The sequence below is a fragment of the Camelus bactrianus genome, chromosome 8, assembly GCF_048773025.1.
Source record: "Camelus bactrianus isolate YW-2024 breed Bactrian camel chromosome 8, ASM4877302v1, whole genome shotgun sequence".
Lineage (NCBI taxonomy): Eukaryota > Metazoa > Chordata > Mammalia > Artiodactyla > Camelidae > Camelus > Camelus bactrianus.
The window spans coordinates 154,253-173,953 of NC_133546.1; the positions used below are offsets into that span (position 1 = coordinate 154,253).

At 49.6% G+C, this 19,701-nt stretch overlaps 1 protein-coding gene across 16 annotated transcripts in view; it reads right to left on the minus strand.

Annotated features, from left to right (window-relative positions):
* The window catches only part of FAM120B (family with sequence similarity 120 member B), a 73,246-nt gene that overhangs the window by 32,373 nt on the left and 21,172 nt on the right, over nt 1-19,701 (minus strand). For 11 of the 16 annotated variants that reach the window (XR_012508415.1, XR_012508416.1, XR_012508414.1 and 8 more), the window contains 3 exons: nt 16,194-16,295; nt 7,370-7,542; nt 5,907-5,999 (listed from right to left, as the gene is read on the minus strand). Coding sequence is in view for 8 of the 16 variants with exons in the window: in XM_074367923.1 (XP_074224024.1) it covers nt 5,907-5,999; nt 7,370-7,542; nt 16,194-16,295 (368 nt within the window). In the remaining 8 variants the exon portion in view is untranslated. The other 5 variants (XR_012508418.1, XR_012508421.1, XR_012508419.1 and 2 more) reach the window with 5 other exon arrangements.

Below are 19,701 nucleotides of genomic sequence, written 5' to 3' on the forward strand. Positions count from 1 at the left end.
GTAAGTGGTGAAACTGGGGTCCAATGGGGCCACCTGCTCCCCTAACACACCGACGTCTCAGGCTCACCTGAGCTACAAGGCACAGGAAGCTGTCATGCTCCTGTTTCAGTTTACAGACAACTTACCTCTTCACTGCTCCACCCGAAGAATTAAATGTGTAACCACACCCAAAGTGGGTGAGCAGTGGCTGCAGGGCGCAGATCTCGGGGACGAGCGTCTGGTGGGACATGCAGCCCCGTCATGCCATCTTAGGAACACTGACACAGACATTACTGTCTCCTGCGTATGGCTCTTTGCCCTGCTCCACACTCAGGGGGCACACAGCCCAGGAGAGCTGCGGGACAAAGGGGCATGTGGGTGGCACGGCTGGTACCAGGCTGAGCCCAAGTCACCTGGCCATTCAGCGGCATTGCAACTGCGCACACACCCTTCTTGATGGCACACTGACATCCAGGAAGAGCCAGTGCGCCCACGCCTTCTCCTGCGCTTCCCAAGGTCTGGGAGCCAGAAGGTAACATCTGAAAAGTGTTGTGGCTGCAACATTTTATTTCCCAGAATATGTTTAAGAGTATTTCTCAGCCATGTTTGCCTTGTGACTTCATTTTTCTGATTATAATACATTTTAGAAAAAGTCTATTAAGGAAGAAGATTGCACCAAACTGGCTGGAGAACTGTTGAAACAGAGTGGGAAAAACTGGGGGCTCGTGCAAAGTCTGGTGACCAAGACCAACCTCCAAATTCCTGACGGAACAGAGAAAGCTGCTAGTAAAGCGCTGGGGCTCCGTGAGGAGGCAGGCACCTGCCCAGGCTGCATAGCTCAGACCTGAGACCTGGGGGCCAAGGTTACCTTTCAGCGACAGAGAAAGTCACAGAGCAGCTCTTCCCCTTCCCCTAAGAACTGGCATTTAGTGGGTAACCTGGGACCCCAAACCAGCATGGCCGAAGGCTGACCCTGGCTCTGGGCCCAGAACCGCTGCTGAGCGCGGATTAACTCCACGCGGCTGGGAGGGATGGCCTCACCAGTAAAAGAAATGAACAAAAGTGGCCTGTCCTTTGGAAACAGGATTTAAGGTGTTCTGGAAAGAAGATGAGGAGAGGCAGCGGTGACGAGCACCTGATGGGGACACAGAAACTAGAAAAAGCAGTTCCAGCGTCGCAGAGCCTCACAGGAAGCGTTTGCCGGTAAGCAGCTCAGCTGCGCGGCACGCACGTGGGAGGAAGGCGCAACGAGCTACGCCCACGTGGAAGCCAAAGCTCCAGCCAACGACTCCGTGTCAGACTCCGCCTCACCAGGGCAGCCGCCCTGGGACGAGGTGGAAACCCCAACACGGCGAGGAGAGCGCTGGGAACGCACCACTGCTCACCAGTCAACAAAGCCAAACCCCTGAGTTTCTGAAAGGCCAGAGGGACTTCGGTTGCAGGCAGGCACCATCGTGCAGGGTGAGCCCAGGGAGACGGCCTGCACAAGCCGGGACAGAGGATCCGAGGGGCCCACCGTGTGCCGGCTCCCATGACTCCAGGCATTCCAAGGGTCTAGAGGCTTCCTACCAGCAAGCGGGGACAAAGGGCAGTCAAAACTTCATCACACGACACGTGCCACACTTCCTCTCCGACTTCTCCTTAGGCTTTTGTGAGATCTGATACACAGGACAGGTATTTTGACGACCGGACTGCATTAATAAGTGTATCCTAAATAAATCTTTACCAGCACCCAGCCGCTCCCCAGCCCTCCCGAGTCGGGCAGGAGTCCAACAGCCTCTGGGGAGTTTGTTAGACATGGTTCCTGAGGGCAGAGACCAGCAACCACGGGGCCGAGCCTCTCCTGGCTGCAGCGCTCTGAGCCGTCTCATGGTGCGCTGCACGGCTCACTGGTCCCTGCTCCTCTGACACCGTGCTTCTCAGAGGAAAACCTCCACTTGCTGAAAAAGCTGTCTGGCCCCAGCCCTGCCTCTGTGAGTCACACCCCCCAGACCCACCCTGTCTTCATCAGGTGTGCACGTGGCCTGGAAGACACTGCTGGCTGGAACCAAATCCAATACTCTTCTGCAGCCTGGCAGCTTCACCAGCTCTACCTTCTGAACCTCCCATTTCTGTGCAGCATCGCGTCCTGCGTGGAAACCAGACGTGGTGAGGCCTGCGACGAGGCAGCGTCTAGTCTACCCCCGCCGGTCTGCCCTCCCCGTGTCCTCCAGGTTCTCCACTGTCCAGCTTTGAGGAGGCTCCTGCTCACCTACAGAGACCATGTGCACTTACAACCAGGGGGACGGTGGGTGAAACCAGGCGGTGCTGCCAAATCCTGGCAGGGGGTTTACTGGGCTCTTGGTTCCAGGCACCCTGAGTCCTCAAATAGGGACCCTTCGCAAACCCCACTTCCTTCCCAAAGGCACTCAACAATACTCTGCCTGGGAGAAGCACCTGAAAGGTAAGTCCACAAGAGAGAATAAAAATAAGGAAAAAGAGGAAACCAGGTTCTTACCTGCTTCTCTGGCACCTTGTTTATCTAATTAATGTGTCTGTGGAGCACATATCTTCAATGTTTACACAACAACTTAAAGTCTACTAAGGCTTTCAACAGACTCGATTTCTCTTATTCATTCATTCATCGACTTTTTGAGTTGCCTAATAATGGAGGTAATTTTCTAACCATCTCTTTGAGCACACATTTATGAAATCCCCTATTTCTGTGGCTGCGATTCTCGGCTCTATTTTGACATGCTGTTGGATTTGACTGCAATGCGTCCTCAGAGTATTTCATTTACCCTATGGGACTTAACAGTGTTGGATTGGAAAGCAGGGACTCACCTGCCAGGGCAACACTCAGTAGCGGTCCTTCGATGTGCTCTTATACCCAAGTGCCCATACTTCCTTTCAGGGACACGGGGCTGTGGGGGGACAGTATGAAGCTGGGGGACCCTTAGTGGAGGAAGAGCCTTGGCTTTTTAACATGGCTCCAAGATGTTCTGGTGTCTGAGCCCAAGACACAGGGGCTTTGACTGAACTGCCCTGGAGGTTCCGGACGTTCAGCTCCAGCGGACAAACTCTTCATACTGAGACTTACCAAGCACTCGATCTCTAACCAGCACCTGGCGCCCTACAGGTGACAGGCAGTGTACAGCCATGAGCAAGCCCCAACGGGCACGTGCCCGGCAAACCTCGGAAAGTCCCTGCAGGACGTACAACAGAATGCTTACAGCAGACCCCCTTCTAATGTGCTATGGGGGGAACTTCAGAACAGAACTTTCCTTCTCCTCTTAATTCCCCATCAAAAATGACCAAGAACTTTCCAATGAGTGGCGGTAGTGTCAGAAATAGTGGCAGCCACCTCCTGCAAGCCAAGCCTCGGGTGGCTCAAACAGGGGTCCCTGAGCCCATCGTGCAGAAGAGATGAGTCCAGAACGTTCCAGCAGTTGGGAACCTCCATCCAGGAGGCTGGAGTCCAAGCAGTGGGTGGATGATGGTTTATGGTTTTGTCAGTTTTAGGGACCTGACGCAGCAGAGATACACTGATGGGCAAAGAAAGCCACAGTTGGTTCTTCGGCTCTTCCCAAAAGAAGAGAGGGCACAAGTGTAAACCACTGTGCACCCTGGGGAGGGGGAGACACTGCGAGCACACAGTCTGGACATGGACGCCAGGTCTGGGTCCACCCTACTTGGCTCAGCGACAGCATGACAATGCAACACCTTATGTTGTCTACAAGACTTCACAAAATACTCGGGACACCTGCCCAAGTCTGACAAAACACTGGGGTAAGCAACGTAGCTGTCTCCACCCCTTTCACATTCCCAGACAGTGCACAGTGTGCCCAAGTTAGGAGCTACTACTCGAAGGACAGTCATGACCAGGACTCCCGGGGGCCTGGGGCCCCCTCACGTACTCCGACGGGCAGGAGTCAGCGAAGGGTCAGGGTGAGCGTCCACCAGAACACACACATCATGCCATGTGCTACATCACACGTGGTCATTCCTCCACCCCAGGCAGCCCTGCCTTAAATCACGCAGACAGAACAGCGGAAGAAGCCACCCTCCCCCTTAAAGCTGCTTGGAGGGGCTGCTCAAGTTACTTGTTCACTACACAGTTCAGTCTGTCGCTTAGCTGACTCTCCCTCCTAACCACACCCCCACACCTGCACCTGTGTGTGTGCACGTGTGTCTTCACGTGCCCACGGGGGCAATTTAGTCAGGTGAACAGACCACGTCCTCCAGAAATGTAAGGTGAGAGCACACGGACAGTCACAGTGTGACAGGAAAACCAGCAAGTACATGGCCCACATTCGGGGACAGAGTGAACACTGCAGGGCAGTGACTGACAGGCTGACGGCCTGGCCCCACCATGCTCTCGGCACCTGCACCACTGTCTTCTCTGCCTGAGAAAGAAGCCTGTCTTTGGTTTTTCACTAGAAGTAATACTGTTTTCCTTTTTTTTTTTTTTAATATGATTATAGCTGAGTAAGGGTCCCTGTCTGCATCCCCCAACTGCATACACAGCAGACTCTATGTCTGTGAATCAATGTGTATATATATCAACCTGTGATATAATCTTCACAAATCGAGTCTAATCACCTGGATATTGAATAAATATGTAAAAACAAGTACCATTTTAAAGCTGTATTTGAGTGGTTGCGACTAGAAAAATAACGCAGGGTAACAAGCTAAGAGGGCTTTAAGAAGTGTCCGGTGAGCAGCAGCAAGCAGCAGCCTCGTGGCCCCTTCACTCCTGATGAGGACAGGGTCTGGACTAGGGCTTCTCAGAAGCCAGGCCCAGGTCAGCACCCGGGGGAGCCAGTGACGGGGATGCTGCAGCGCCCTGTGCTGGAAAAGCCAGGGCGGGGAGGACCGGGCGTGTCCAGATGCACTGTAGTCCTGAGTGCGGGCTCTGCAGAGCCCTTCCCAGAGGCCTGCTCCTGGGAACGGGGGTGTGCTCGCAAAGCAGGTGTCGGGGCCCTGAGCCCACGGGGCTCGGCCAACAGCCAGGTGGGTGGGGTCATGCACACAGTGTCAACAAAGAACGCCCCTCGGCTCTGCACCCCAGCCTGGCAGCAACCCCATGTGGCGTCCACTTCATTTTACGCAAGAGAGAAGTTGGGTTCTGCTGTGTGTGCCCGAGAACTTGTTCAAGGTCATGCAGCACACTTACTCATTTTTTTCACTAGGAAGACAAGTAAATACTACTTCAATTAACTGAAAGCTATGGATAAAATTCACTATCATTATCCAGGACACTTAAAAAGAAAAATCTTAAGTCTCCATCAACAGCTGACCTGGCCTTGGGGTTTCCCACTAGGAAACGACTATTGGATCTAGAAGCCCGTGGATGCAGAGAAGGGTTGCTGACTTTAGCTGTGAACAGGCCACTCTGTGAAATTAAAGGAATAAATACTCATGAACAGCAGCATCTGAACAAATGCACAGGATGTGGGCGGCAGGTGAGGTACGCTATCTCCATGACCGGGCACTGCCTCCCGCACACCCGACTCACCGGTGCTGGCAGAGGACGCGGGGGCCTGGGGATGAGGCCCATGGACAGGACAGGCAGGCAGGACGCGCCTGAGCCGGAATTACCACCACCAGGAAAAGGCGTGTATCTCCCGAGGTTAATAACGCTTCTAAGGGATCAAGTAAAGTGTCCTCTTGGAGTTACCAGACTCCAAGGACAGTATTAGGAACTAAAGTTTCCCAAAGTGGGAGAAGGCAGTGCCTGCCGGCACATGAGCCAGCTGCTCCAGGAGGGGCCCGCCACCGGCCCCTCACAGCTGCCCCCACCTGCAGGGCACTGGCTCACGCTCCCCTACCGCAAGCAGCGTCATGGCTAAACATACCTGCTTGGTCTTGTCACCAAATTTTACAAAAGGCTAACAGGAGTGCTGCCCAGGTCGGGCGGCTGTCCACAGACATGCAACGGTCAGTACCTGCAAGTCCATGAGCTGTGCAGTGGACTTTTCTTGGAGGCACAGGGCCTGCGCAATGAAGGCATGCAGGTCCTCCAGGCAGAGCGCGTCCACCTGCAAGGGAGAGCGCCGGTGTCAGCAGGGGGGAGCCCCGCACTCCAACTGACTACAGGGACGGACACACACACACACACACACACACACACACACACACCGCCCTGGGAAGCAGAAGAGACGCCAGCGGAGGTGAGCAGGGTCTTTTCTCCCACTGTCCACAGGCCCCAGTGGGAAGGTCTCCATGATGCCCTGGGCCCAGCTGGACAGGGGAGCCTGGTTACTCACTAGCAAGGCAGAGCCTAGAGGGATCCTGAGCTACGGCCAAGTCTGAGCAACACAATGATCACTTTTTGACACAAATTTCCAGAGCTGACAACTCGGGGCTTTGCAGATGGAGTGCACCCACAGCTGCCCGAGCTGGGTGGTCAGAGCTGGAGGAAACACCCACCCTGGCCGCCCAGCAGTGAACCTGCATCCTCGGGCCCCAGCTGAAGGAAACCAAGATTCCCAAAACACGAGTCTCTCCCACCCTCTGTGGAATCAAAGTGTGAGTGAGAAACAAGGAGACAGAGACATGGAGAGAGAGACAAACCAGAAAGGAGGCTGGGGAGCACAGGCAGCGCCAGGCCCAGGCCACCTCCCACCACTTTCTGGCTCAGCCACCAAATTCTGCCAGCCAGAAAAAGTGGTACCCACTTGCTAAATATTGCCACCATCACCTTAAGGATACAAGAACTTTTTATAGAGGGACACATTCTGTGGCAAGTCAAGGTTTCAGGGAAAAAACATCAGGAAAACAACAAACCCATGGGTAAAAATTTCGATTCTTCCTGGATGATAAAAATGGCTAAAACGCTTATTCTCGATAAAAACAATCGCACCATGATCAGGAAGCTTGTCCACTGGAACCTTGCTTCCCCAACCTGGGCTGCTGGCCCTCGGACACAGTGCAGCCAGGATCTAACCTGTCTGGGGGCCTGTCCCTGCTCTACCCCATTTTTACCCTGAAGTAGCTGCTGCCCAGGAACAGGTGACAGCTATACCTATTTCAGGGAAAAGCAAAGCAATCTACAAATGTGAGCATCGTGACCAGGAAGCAAGGTTGTGATCTGCAAGTGCAGCCAGGATCGCCAGGCCGTGGACCCAGAGCAGTGACCGCCACCCACGCAGGGCCACGAGAACAGCCCACAGTCCAAAAGACCCGGCAAGCGCGGACACGTGCGGCTCTGCACAACAGGCCCCGGCGCCGGCCGACTCCTTGGGCCTCCCAGACACTGAGTGTGGAGCCCAGCCTGGGAGCTGACAGGGCTTCTCATGCGCGTGCCGTTCTCACTCCAGACAGACACCAGGCAGAGGAGGCTGTGGCCCAGAGCGCTGCGACCAGCAGCGAGGGTGGAGCGCAGCGGCCACAGCGGAGCTGAGGGTACCTGCACAAAGAGGTAGATCAGGAGGCAGCACAGAGCCTGGAAGGGGCTCTCCAACGCCTGCAGCTCTTCCTTCAAGGACGAAAGGTCGAAACAAGCCAGGAGCGCGTCCAGGCGCCGGACTTGTATTCCTGGCTCTGTGCTCAGCCACAATAGTTTCAAGCTAGGCGTTCCCCCTAGTTAAAAAAAAAAAAAAAAAAAAGTCCATTTACCATTATTCTTTGCACTAGCAAGTTACAACATGCTTCTGTAGAAACACAATAGGGAATACTGGGCACTAACGTCTTCCTTCCCTGACATCCTCAGGCTTTAAAGCTTAAATTATCTGGAAAGTAAACATGAACACTTCCTGGTTTAAATAGACAGAAACCCTAATAGGTCAGCGCACGTGTAGTTCACTGAAAACCTTCCTCTTGTTTAAAATGGCTGTGTTTTGGGGGAAACTAGGGCTTTTCCCTACCTGTACTGCACCCTGTGTTGTTAAGAATGCTGTGCCGAGTAAGTTCCAAAGGTGCTGACTCAGGGTGTGGGACGAACACAGTCCTGACCAAGCGCGGGCAGAAACACCACCGGGGCCCTGCTAGCTTGCTCTCTGCTAGTTCCCTAGACTAGTGGTTTCCAAACTTCAGTGCGCAAAAGCAGCAGCTGCAGAGACTGAAAAAAATACATTCTCCTTGGTTCCATCTGCACAAATCCTGCTTTGCTAAATGAGGTGCCCAGGAGTCTGTACTGAGCAACCTAGAGATTCAGGTGAGCAGGGCATCATGGGCCCCACATTTTGTAAAGCATACCCTGGGAACTACTCAACAACAGAAATTCCTAAAATACGATGTTTGGTGCTTCATTTCTATATTTTATGTATGTTTAATTATTAAAATCAAAGGAAAGAAAAACCCCTTGCTCAGGGACCTAAGTCACCACGAACGGCAGCATGAGTCTGTATCTCCCGCCCAGGGGGAGCCACTGCCAGGCGGGGCCGGGTCCCACCACAAACAGCAGCGCAGCTGTCCACGGGGTCCCGGCTGTAACGCATGTGAGGTGTGAGGATGGTGGGGTCTAAACGTCCCCTGTGTTTACTCAGGAAACAAAACTCACGAATCAAATGGCGTCAGAATTTAGTGACTCAAGCAAATAAGTTCTTCCTTTTTTTCTTACCTTTCACACAACGTCACTTAATTTTCTCAGCTGTGTGTTTCCTACCATCAGAAGTGAAACAAAAGTCAAAAGTCACCTGCATTTCTGATATGGCTGAAATGTTCCCTCCACCCAAAAGAACTTCTTCATTACTTATTAAATCATTTTTTCTCTTGGAAGAAAGAAAATAAACAAGCAAAAAATCATGGCCCTACTTATTAAGATAGAGATATTATTCCAAGAGAATCACAGCGTCAGCTATGACTTCTTAGAAACACACTTTTCAGGAAAATAATCACCTTGCAGGGTCTGCAAACTTCAAAGTCCTGTTCACTGTCTATTTTTGTACAGCCTACAAACTAAATGATTTTCACATTTGTAACTGGTTAAAATATCAAAAGAAAGATAGTATTTCACAATCTGAGAAAACTGTATGAAGCTCCAATTTCAACGTCCCTAAATAGTCTTCCTGGATCCCCGCCGTCAACCACGTCCATCTGTGCACATCTGTGCCCTTGAGGGCTCCAAGTGCAGAGCTCAGTAGCTGCCTGTAGAGACCACACTGCCCCCAAAGCCCAGAACATACACTGCCTGCCCCTTGCAGGAGTCTGCCAACCCCTGACCTGAAGTAAGTAATGAACATTTCACAGTCACAATTATTTCAAATAAAGTAGTTGAAAAACAGTTTTTCTGACTATAAAAGTTATGCATTGTAAAAAAATTTAGAACAATAGAATAGCATAAAGAAGAAAATGTAAGTAATCCACAAGCTCACCACCCAGACAAAGCCACACTTCAGAGCACAGCCTCGAGGCCTTTCTTCAGAGCACGTGCAACGCAAGCACAGCTGAGAGGGGTCAAGCCCCCTCAAAGTGCCCTGCACAAAGATCTGCCTTGTGTTCCGCTTGCTTACATGTAAGAGTTTAATACAAAAACCTGAGATTCATGAAATATGCTTAAGAACCATGTATAGTGGACGTGATAAGTGCACGATTTCTTGAACAAAAAGTGACAGTGTCTGTGGCCTTTCATTCCCAGCAGGGACAAAACTGGATGCAACGGGCTCAGATAACACCAGGTCAGTTATTTCCAAGATTCCATCTACTAAAAGAGAGAGGAAAGAAAAACACCACCGGCTGTGATGGCTGGGAGTTCCGAGAAGCCCCATGGGAAGAGCCACATCACTGTTCTGGAAGAGCTTGAGGGTGAAGGTCCTGCACGCACGTTGATAGGGCTGTGCGGGTCTCGCCAGAGGGCCCCGGAGATCCAGAAGTAACGTGGAGCCGGGCAGGGCCAAGGGTGCCCATGGAAGCCCCTGGGCTGGCCCTGCTCAGCGAGGGGGATGTCTGCTAGGGCTGAAAGGGGCATCGATGAGTGCCTGGTAAGACCCCTCCCGCTCTCCTTCCTCCCCCAACCCGCATCCAAACGTCCAACACGCACGCAGCATCGACTGTGGAGGAGCCGCCACCTTGGCCCTCAGGGCAGGTGCTGAAGGTCTGAGTGGGCACCAGCAGGACTTGGCATCTGCCTTGGGGAGTGCACCACCCGGCAGGGCACATGGGCACTAACTGGAGGGACCACCAGGAGGAGGGGAAGAGATGGAAGAGCCAGCAGGAGTTAGGTTCAGTGAAGGGGGAAGGTCTCCACCCTGGTGGAGATGGGGAGAGACCTGTGGTTGACCCAAGAGATACTACGGCCAGTCTGTGCTCTGAAGGATGATGCAGGCTGCAGTGGGGAGCAGTCTGGGGGAGCATCGGATGGGACAGAGGAGAAGTCACAGAGCAAGAGGGGACAAATAGGGACAGAGAGGCCCAGAGAGTGACAGGCGGAGGAGGAGGGAGACCCCAGATGCACGGCTTCTTTACCACAACGGAGAATGATACTACAGCTGACCCTTGAACAATGCAGGGGTTGGGGTGCCGACCCCCAAGGCAGTTCAAAGCCCAGGCATTGCTATTTCTGCCTCAAAACCAAAGGAACTGAAAAGTGATGCCCCCAAGGGCAGGGAGCTAGCACAGCTGGACAAAACAGGACTCAAACCCTCGTCCTTCTGACCCCACACTGTGGGCTCTGACCCAGCACTAACCCCTCTCCCACTTATGCTCAGCACTCAGCACTACCGGGGTTAAGCCGAGAGCCACTGCAGTCAATGAACCCAGGAGGAAACTCTCTGCACTCTGGACAGGCAGGTCCCTGGGATGGTTAGATGTCTGTCTCAGGAAGGATTTCAATGAACCCAGATTCTTGTATCTTTCCACACAAAGAAAAGCACTCAGATCCTTAACTCAACACATCTGTTCTCTGTGACTGGCAGTGACCTTTACCAGGCTGTATGCTCTACTCCACGGAATCCTGGGGAGACAATCATACATAAACTGGCTCCTCCCACCCTGGAGCAGTTTCCTCAGAGATACTGAGTGGCTGTCTCCCAGGCTACGGTTTACAGGGGGGTTCCTGAAAAGACTTCAACTAGCAAAAAGGAAAGATATTTTAATGAAAAAATCCATGTATAAGTGGACCGAAGCATTTCAAACCCATGTTGTCCAAGGGTGGACTGCATTTTCAGGTGTGGTCCCTGTAGGGCCTGCACACGGCGGGAGGGGTCCAGGCCCCGGCAGGCCAAGGCTGCGGCAAAGCCATGAAAAGGGCTGGTAAACAGCTTGTGGACTCACAGCTTTTAGTTTTCTTTCCCCTCTATCTTTTACCAGACCAACAGCCTAGTGTTACCTGGGAACTTGTCTGAGATGAAAGTTCTGGGTCCCCTCCCCAGACCCACTGGATCATGAACTGTGGGTAGGGGAGCAAACTGTGTTTTACGTTCCCTCCAGGTGACTCCAATGCAGGCAGAGTTGGAACATCACTCAACAGTCTTCAACAAAACAGCTTAAGAAATCACTTACATTGACAAAAAATAACAACAGTAAAAAAGGAACTGGTTCTTGAGAAAGTCTAACTGTGTAACGGATTACAGAAAACCACCACAATCATGTCTTTTTAATCCTAAATTCAATCAATTTATTTAGTCAAGAAAGGTGTACTTAATGTCCATTTGTGTATTAACGTAGGAGACAGGACAGTCCCACAGCTCTCTCCAGAACTCGAGGGTCTCTGACAGAAGATGACACATTCTGAAGGTATCATCATTTTATGCCACAATCAGTAGGTTGCTAGGACACAAGGAGACCACCCCGATGATTCTACGTCGAGGCCTTGACTGTACAGCTGTTTCTCTTCCTAAGTGCAGTAAAACATCAGCTCTTCCTGGCCACACAGAGACTAACTTCCCAGTGGCAAGATCTCCAGGCACCATTTTAAGCAGGGACCCAGGTGTGAATTTCTTTGAAGGACCATTTAGATTAGTTCTCTTCTGCTGGTAAAGTCACTCTAGGCAAAGTAGTTTTCAACTCTGGTGTGGTGATCTGACAGGGCTGAGCTCACCAAACACAAAGGAAATCATTAGCAAATTCAGTCTAAAAGAAACATTTTTTGACTAGAATTGGAAGGAGGATCAGCCGAGAGCAGCTAAAACTACCTGGTATGGAAGAGAGCTCCCCTCTCTCCGCCACACATACATACACACACACACACACTCACTCACACATACACACACTCTCATACTCACACACAAACTCACTGGCTCTCACACACACACTTGCTTACACTCCACCCAGAGCTCCACAGCAGCTGAGATGTTCCAGAGAACCACCCAGAGATCTAAAACAGCGATCTGGTCTTCAGGTCACAAACTACACTGCATCTAAGACACATCAGCCTCAAAAACCTGTCACTTGGCAAAGGTTTTTGTATCAACGGACAGGAAAGCCTCAGAGCTTTCCTGGAGGGCTGAGCAGAGGGCAGAGAAGGAGGTCCTTTCTGCGAATGATAACCCTGAAGACTGTCTGAGATGCCTGGGAGGATCCGATCCCACGGTGGAGGCTGCTGGACATCTCGTCAGTAACAAAGCGATGGTCCCTGTGTGCGTTCGCAGCTATGAACAGACAGCAACGAATAAGGACACGTCAACACTCTGAGCCACAACATTTCCACGTGCTTTTTATATGAAAATGGGTCATGCAATAGCTGTATTTAGAGTTATCTTAGGGTTACTCTTCTTGCATATTCCTAGGGTCAGAAAGCCATAAATCTGAGGGGTAAAACATGTGCTTAGCCTGCACAAAGTCCTGGGTTCCATCCCCGGTGTCTCCATTAAAAAAAAATTAAATAATTAAATAAATAAACCCAATTATTTCCTCCCAAAAAACAAACAAACAAAGATTTAAAAAAATCACCATAATACTATCTGGCTTGTGTCCACTCTCAGGACATGAGAAGTGACACTTGTGGAAATTAACTTGTATATATCATGTCTCAAATTTACTTGTGAAGGTTTTAACTCACAAGTTCTATTTAAATGAACATTTACTTAGCACTCTCTGTTTTACAGAGCATTCCTCACAAAAAGAAAACAAAATCAAAAACCCTGACTACTCACATGCAAACTGAATCTTTACTCTAGTTGGATAAACTTCAATAGCCTATTTACAGGAAGCAAAAAATTCATTCAGCTGTAAATGGAGTAGAATTCATTAACATCTCAATATATTAAACTCTACACTTACATGATGAGCTAATTCATGCTCCCAAAATGACAATGTTATACTGTTTCTACTTAATGCATTCAAAATACAGTGAACTTGGCTATAAAAAGCAGTCATAAAGCTTCAAATTATTTTTACAAATGAAAGAAAAACACAACTGAGGTTTTAAATCCATTCATCTCGATCCCCGACATCAAGCGGGCGCTCCCTGCCAAGTACTCATTCTCTTGGCTGCAGCGCGGCTGGTGGCTTCTGTTTACCACCCAAGGAAACTTCAAGATGAAACCTTCAACAGAACACGTAAGAGGAGCTGCAACAAGAAATCTTCCCTGCAGCTGTTCAGCAGACGATGGACTGAGCCAAGTACAGCACCCCCTTGTCATAAAACGCACCTCTCCACCTCATTTCACTCTGTGAAACAGTCTTCTAAGAGGCCCTGCAAGATCGGGTACATCAAGCAACCTCATACAGCCAAGAAATGCCAAGTTTACTTACTGATTCTTCAACAACCCTTTAAAAATCATGCTAGATGGACAGATTACCAATTGGATGTGTGCAGTTAGCTTTCCTAGGTTTCCAAAATAAGGATATGCTTATAATGACTAAAAATGGCCCTGTGAAGAGAAAAAGTCATCCACACTTTGTCTAAAGAAAAATCTCCAGTTCTGAAGAAAAAAGCTACTTCAAATGCATGCCTGCTGTATGTATGGTCCAAGACTCACACCACAAAGTGCGGAACGTCCATGAGGAAGGAGAACGAGACTGGGCTGCAGGTACAGAGGCTGAATAGACACACACAAGGACAACCCAGGGATCCCTCAAGCGTTAGGTGTGGGGAAAGGAAACCTAATCTCAAGGCACAACTCTCTTGTGTTACCAGGAACGTCGTGATATATCGTAAGCAAAATGTAACATCCATAACATTGTAAACGTAATACTGATAATAATACACCAATGTGTGTACGGATATGAATGTGTCTTACGTAGGCATGTGTGTAACTGACTGTGTGTATGACACCCTACACACACAGACAAAGACGGGGACGCAGATGGAACACATGAGTTTCCTGAGTAAAATACTCCAGTAATGAAATTTATTTTTCTGCTCCCTGGCTGGCCAATTTTAATTCTTTCCACTTCCTGATTTTTAGGTAATCTGTATAATTTTTCGGCTCCCATTCTATCTCCTTTCTACTTTGGTGAATAACATCTGTGATTTTTTCCCTACCATTTAAGAAAGCAAGTATTAAATAATATGTGCTGTTAGGAGGGAAAAATCTTTCTTTTTTTAAGAAAAGGCCACTCTGGCCACTACATTGGGACTCCCTGAAAACGTTAACATTCATGAGGTCAGCGTAATTAAACCACCTCAGGAGAACAAGAAAGATCCGACAGGGCCCCCTAGGGTGACCCTCAGCTCTAGTGACGGCACTGCCGCTGGTCTCGCTTGGACAGGACAGCTGTCACCCGGCAGCGGGGACACCCTGCACCTCTGCCTGAGGGGCCTGTGAGTCTCAGGGTATCCCGGCGCTGGGCAAGGCAAGGGCCCAGCAGCAGGGCCCCACTGTTTTTAACCCTGCCTCGTCAGGGCAACGCCAGGGACAGTGACAGGAACTCGGATGGTCCCTCTTCCATTTTAGTCTAAAAACCATTTGGTACTTTTCCCCACGGATACAGAAAAGCATTTAAATACTAAGATCTCGCTATTCTGCATCATTATTAACGTAAGCATAAACAGAGCCATTCATGTGAATCATCTGCAACAAAAGTTCAAAATCACATTCTCAGTTTCCTAGTGATGGGATGGTGTGCCCCCTCTGTGGAGGGTCGAGCTCCCCAAGTTCCTTCTGGAAGCAGAGCCCTGACGTGCAATCCGGGCACGCCGTGTGCACAGACCTGCAGCGCAGAAGGGCCCCAGAGAAAGTGCTCGCAAGCCCCAGAAGTAGTCTCTCTGACAGCAAAGTAGCTTCCAGAGGTTACTGAAATATCACAGAGGGGCCTTGAAACTCCCTCACAACATGATGATGGACAGCCAGACATTCTCAATAATTCAAACCAGGAAGAGAGCCACCATAATCCTTTTCCAGGTGATTTCTGTCAAGACCCTACAAGACGAAAATTAAACTTACAACAAAACGTTTCAGGAAAGTGATTTTGGCTACCCTTTACAAGTCCTTCTCCCTATAAAGCCAAATGTCAATTCATCTTAATTTGTTTTTGTGAAAAGCACCTTTTTTAGGTTTGAGTACAGCACTCACCAACTGAAAGAATAAGGAAATATCCCCTCAGCTTTTCTCCCTACAGAATTCCACTTACATAAGGAAAGTGTTTGCAGTGCTCAAATCCTTATTTGGTAAATCACAGGCTTGAGTGATGGAGACAACAGTGACAGGACAGAATTTAACGCACACAAAAACAGAGCATAAACGTTTTAGAAAAGTGTCTGTTCTCTGAAATAAACCCTAATCCAGCCTCCTCCTCTTCAGCTGTCTGTACGCAGAATGCTACCCCCACGGTCAAATATTCCTGACCCTTTTCAGACACCAGGAACTCATGGGAGGAAAGGATTTACTTCGGCTAGCTTTTAGGAGAACTTTGTTTTTCTTTCCTTCCCAATTTGTGTTTTAGGATACCTCCTGTGAAAAAGCTTATTTGTTCAGTTAAAATGGCCTTCCTCTACCTCCCCTGCCCAGTCCACTAAAACCCACTTCCAGTGGTGGGGACAATGAGAACTGACTCAAGCAGAGTACCTAGACCCCAGCCCTGTTAAGTCACAGGCGTTGACTGACACCAGGCGTTGGTCCTGGGGCCTGACCACGCCCCCCGCCTCCCGGCCCCAGCCTGGACCTCCAGCAGCGAGCAGAGCCCGGGAGTGGGCCAGGGCAGCGCAGCGGACTGGCCGGGTACGTCTGTGCAATGTCTTTTCCTCCACTGTTTTAGAACAGTATTAAATACCTTGCTCTTGGGCCCAGGGTTGAAATGAAAGTTAGTATCTGTCGGTTCCGGAAAAGCATGCTTCTCATCGTCATCAGTTACTGGACTTGTACCATATGGTGAGCAAATTAGTAATTTATTTACATCAAAGCTGTCTGTACCTGGAATGTTCATCTGCAGAGGTCTGACGAGGTCCGGGTGCCTCAGTGGGTTCCCAGAGTACACAAACCACTCCTTGACAGTGGGACAGGTGCTGGCATCACCTGAGTAAAGACAGCTGCATCAGTGACATGGGTACTAATTCATTCATCACCAGGCTAACAATGCAACAGGCCCACGTCAGCCAGGCCCAACTCCATGCTGGTAGGCACAGTGAGTTCTCACACCCATGGTCACTGAGGGGCCTTGGGCATCCAGCAGTGGCCCCCTACCCTCTGATCTAAGGGTCATCCATTCATCCCAACGGAAACAACGACCTCAGGTGGGGAATGGCAGGGTAACCTGTGAGTAACAAGCAGGAGCAGAGAGGTCACCACCTACATGGCTCCTGCAGTGTCCCGCCATCCCCTTGCCCCCTCCCATCCCACACTATTCCAGAAAACACTGAGGGAGAACTGGGGAGAATTCACTACTTTATGCAACTACCAAGATCACTGTTATGTCAGGTAATTCAGAAAACTGGTGGAAATAATCTAGAACAAAGGCTTTTCTGTATGCTGCTGGATTATTACTCAGCAAAGCAGAGGTGACGGAAGCCTCGCCCACCCAACGCTCTCACTGAGCCTCATGGAGCTGCCAGCACAGGCCCCTCCAGCCTTTAGATCCGGTCTTCCCCTGGCCCTCACTACCTTCGCTGCTGGTCCCCTCTCCGCACCGGCACTGCCTGGGTCAGATCAGGTTCCTGACCTCTCCTCAACTTCAGTCTCACACCATCCAAGCCACTCTCCATGGAAATGGAGGCCTTTGGGGGTTTTATTTTTTTAATGAAAATCTGACCAGGTCGCTCTTTCTAATCAAGGTTCCCCAAAACTGCCCAGGGACCAGAACAAAGTGTGGACCTCAGCGCCCCCTGCTTGCCCCTGCACCTGCCTTTGTTCCCACCCACTGCACAGTCTCCCACACTGATCATCACTGTGACCCACAGCACAGTCCCCCAGAGTCTCCAGAGTGCACATCTGATCCGTTTCCTGGGCTCCAGTTCACACGCCGGGCTCCACTCTGTTGAAGCCCCTCTGGGTCCTCACATCCCTCTTCCCTGTCCAGCTGTCTACACTCCCTTCTCCACCAATTCCCCCTCTCCCCGAGGCCCACTTCCCTTGACAGGCACTTGGTGAACCCCTCCTTTCCTCACTCCCAGCTCAGGCATCAGGTTCTCCCCAGTGCCCCAGCATGCTACACTTCCCCACTGCAGTCCTCTGGCTAGAGTACTGCAAAGCCGTGTCTCCCCTCAGCCCTCCCACTGCCACCTCCTGACAGCAAGGATTGTGTTCTTCTCACCCAACACAGAGCCCAGGGCAACACTCATTAACCACAAGTTTAATGAGCAAATTCAACTTAGCCTAAATTTCACACATCCAAAAAAAGTTTAAAAAAACAAAGAAAATCTGAGAAGAATTCTTACAGTTCTTAAAAACAGAACAACCCACTTTCTAATGCAATCCTCTTGGCCTAGGTTTCCATTACATCAAAAAATAGCCCATGGAGCAAATGCTATCCTAAACCGCTACTTCAGAAAGGGGTGCAATCTCTCACACCAAGAGACAAACCATACTAGGTTTTAGTAACTCACACTCAACCTCTGTCATAACATAGTCTGCCAACTGATCCTTGGGAAATCACTAAAACATTTACAAAACTGCATTTCGTACTGCATGGAAGTGACCATCTTTCATCTAAAACTGTTCACAACACAGAGGTTCAAGTTGACATCTCAGAGTTTTAACCCTAAATAACACACAAAGAAAGTGAAGATAGGTTCGTGATGGCACTGGCATCCTTTATTAAAAGCACCAGACAGGTCTCTGATTGTGTCCTTTCTTGTTAGGACCCAAAGGAGTCATTTTTCGGACAACATTCCAGGAGAAAGGCCGTGCAGTATCAGTAGTCCAGCTACACCCCAGGAGGAAAGAGCTGCTCATTGAGGCCAGTTTGGCAGGGTCAGTGGACCTGCTTCTGCGTCAGGCTCAGCAGAGGCCGAGCCCAGACCAACAGCCCATCCCCTCTTTGCTCCATGATGTAAACCAGTGAGGGTAAGTGCGTATCAGTTACTAAGTATTTCTTAACAACGAAAGAAGGAAAACTTTTGCTTTTAAAGTGATTGACTTCCGTGTGATTAGTTTAGCTGACCACACACTAGGTCTCAGAACAAGAGTGAGCTATGTTGCTAAAGGCACAGTGCTTCCAGCTATTTACTTAAGGAACTGTGAACGTGAAACTATTAATTTTCACATACTATTAACTGGCTAGAGGATAAAAGTTAAATCAGAACTACTGATCTAAATTTTCGTCCCCTAAACAAACTTTTATCTGGAATTGTGGAGAAGGGTACAGGAAATGAAAGACAAAAGTGAACACTTCCCTGAGGTGGACGGCAGGTCCAGGGGTGTGCACCTGCGTCTGCAGGTTCTTCTGCATCCTGCCCTTGCCCAGTGAGCTGCTAGGTGATGGGGATCCTCAACAGGCCCTTCCTTCTTCTGCCACAAGAGGGTAACAGGGCAGTGCAGTGCAGCTGGAGGGCTGCCAGCACTGCAAAGCGTAAGTCTGCAGTCTGGGTGAGTCCTGTCCAAACCGAAACATCCAGCCAGAAACACCTCCACTGTTAATACCGACTGTCCTACTACAGACACAGTCAGAGCCCCCCCCACACCCTCCAAGTCCCAGAGCCAGGTGCAAAGTGCTGCCTGAAATCTTAGAAAAAAGGTGAGTGCGCATTCAGCCCACTCTCTGGGGGGCCACGTCATCTCAGAGGTTTAATCTGGTATGCACTTTGAAACAACAGCAGAAAACATCTGCCATAATTTGGTCTGTCTAAATTATAATAAAATAGTCTTAGATGCCTACATATCAAGAAACAGAGAAGAGGAAATTGAGTTTAGAAGTTCCTAAAAGAAAAGGTTGATTTTCTCGTCTGAATTTTCAATTTGCTGAGCTGGTAGTTCAAAAGAGCAAAGTAAAAACTCGAGTAAAAGTTCCTCACTAGTTTTTTTTTTTTTTTTTTACTCTCTACTTCATGCTATATATAACATTTTATATGGAAAATAGAAAACTAACATAATCAAAATTATTCTTCTGTTATTCCCAAAGGACAGACACATTACACCGCATTATAAAAGCTTCTATATGTAACTAAGACATTTTCCCCTGCAAGCAAAACTGTGGAACTGTCTACATTTTCAAACTCTCTCCCATAAAAACTGATTATGTCAATACACAACCTCTCAAAAGAAAAGTACCCTCTCCTCTCACATGATCTGGGGGGCCTGTGAGCAATGGGAGGGGGAAAGAGAATGAGGAGGCCCAATGTCGATTTTACCCTCTCAATTACTGGGATCTCCAAGTTTGATAACAATCCTCTAGGCTTTAAAAAATATATATTTGCCCTTATGTGCCTGGAATGTATTTTTCATACTGCTGGTTTAATCTATAATGATGTGTGACCTTAGTCCATAA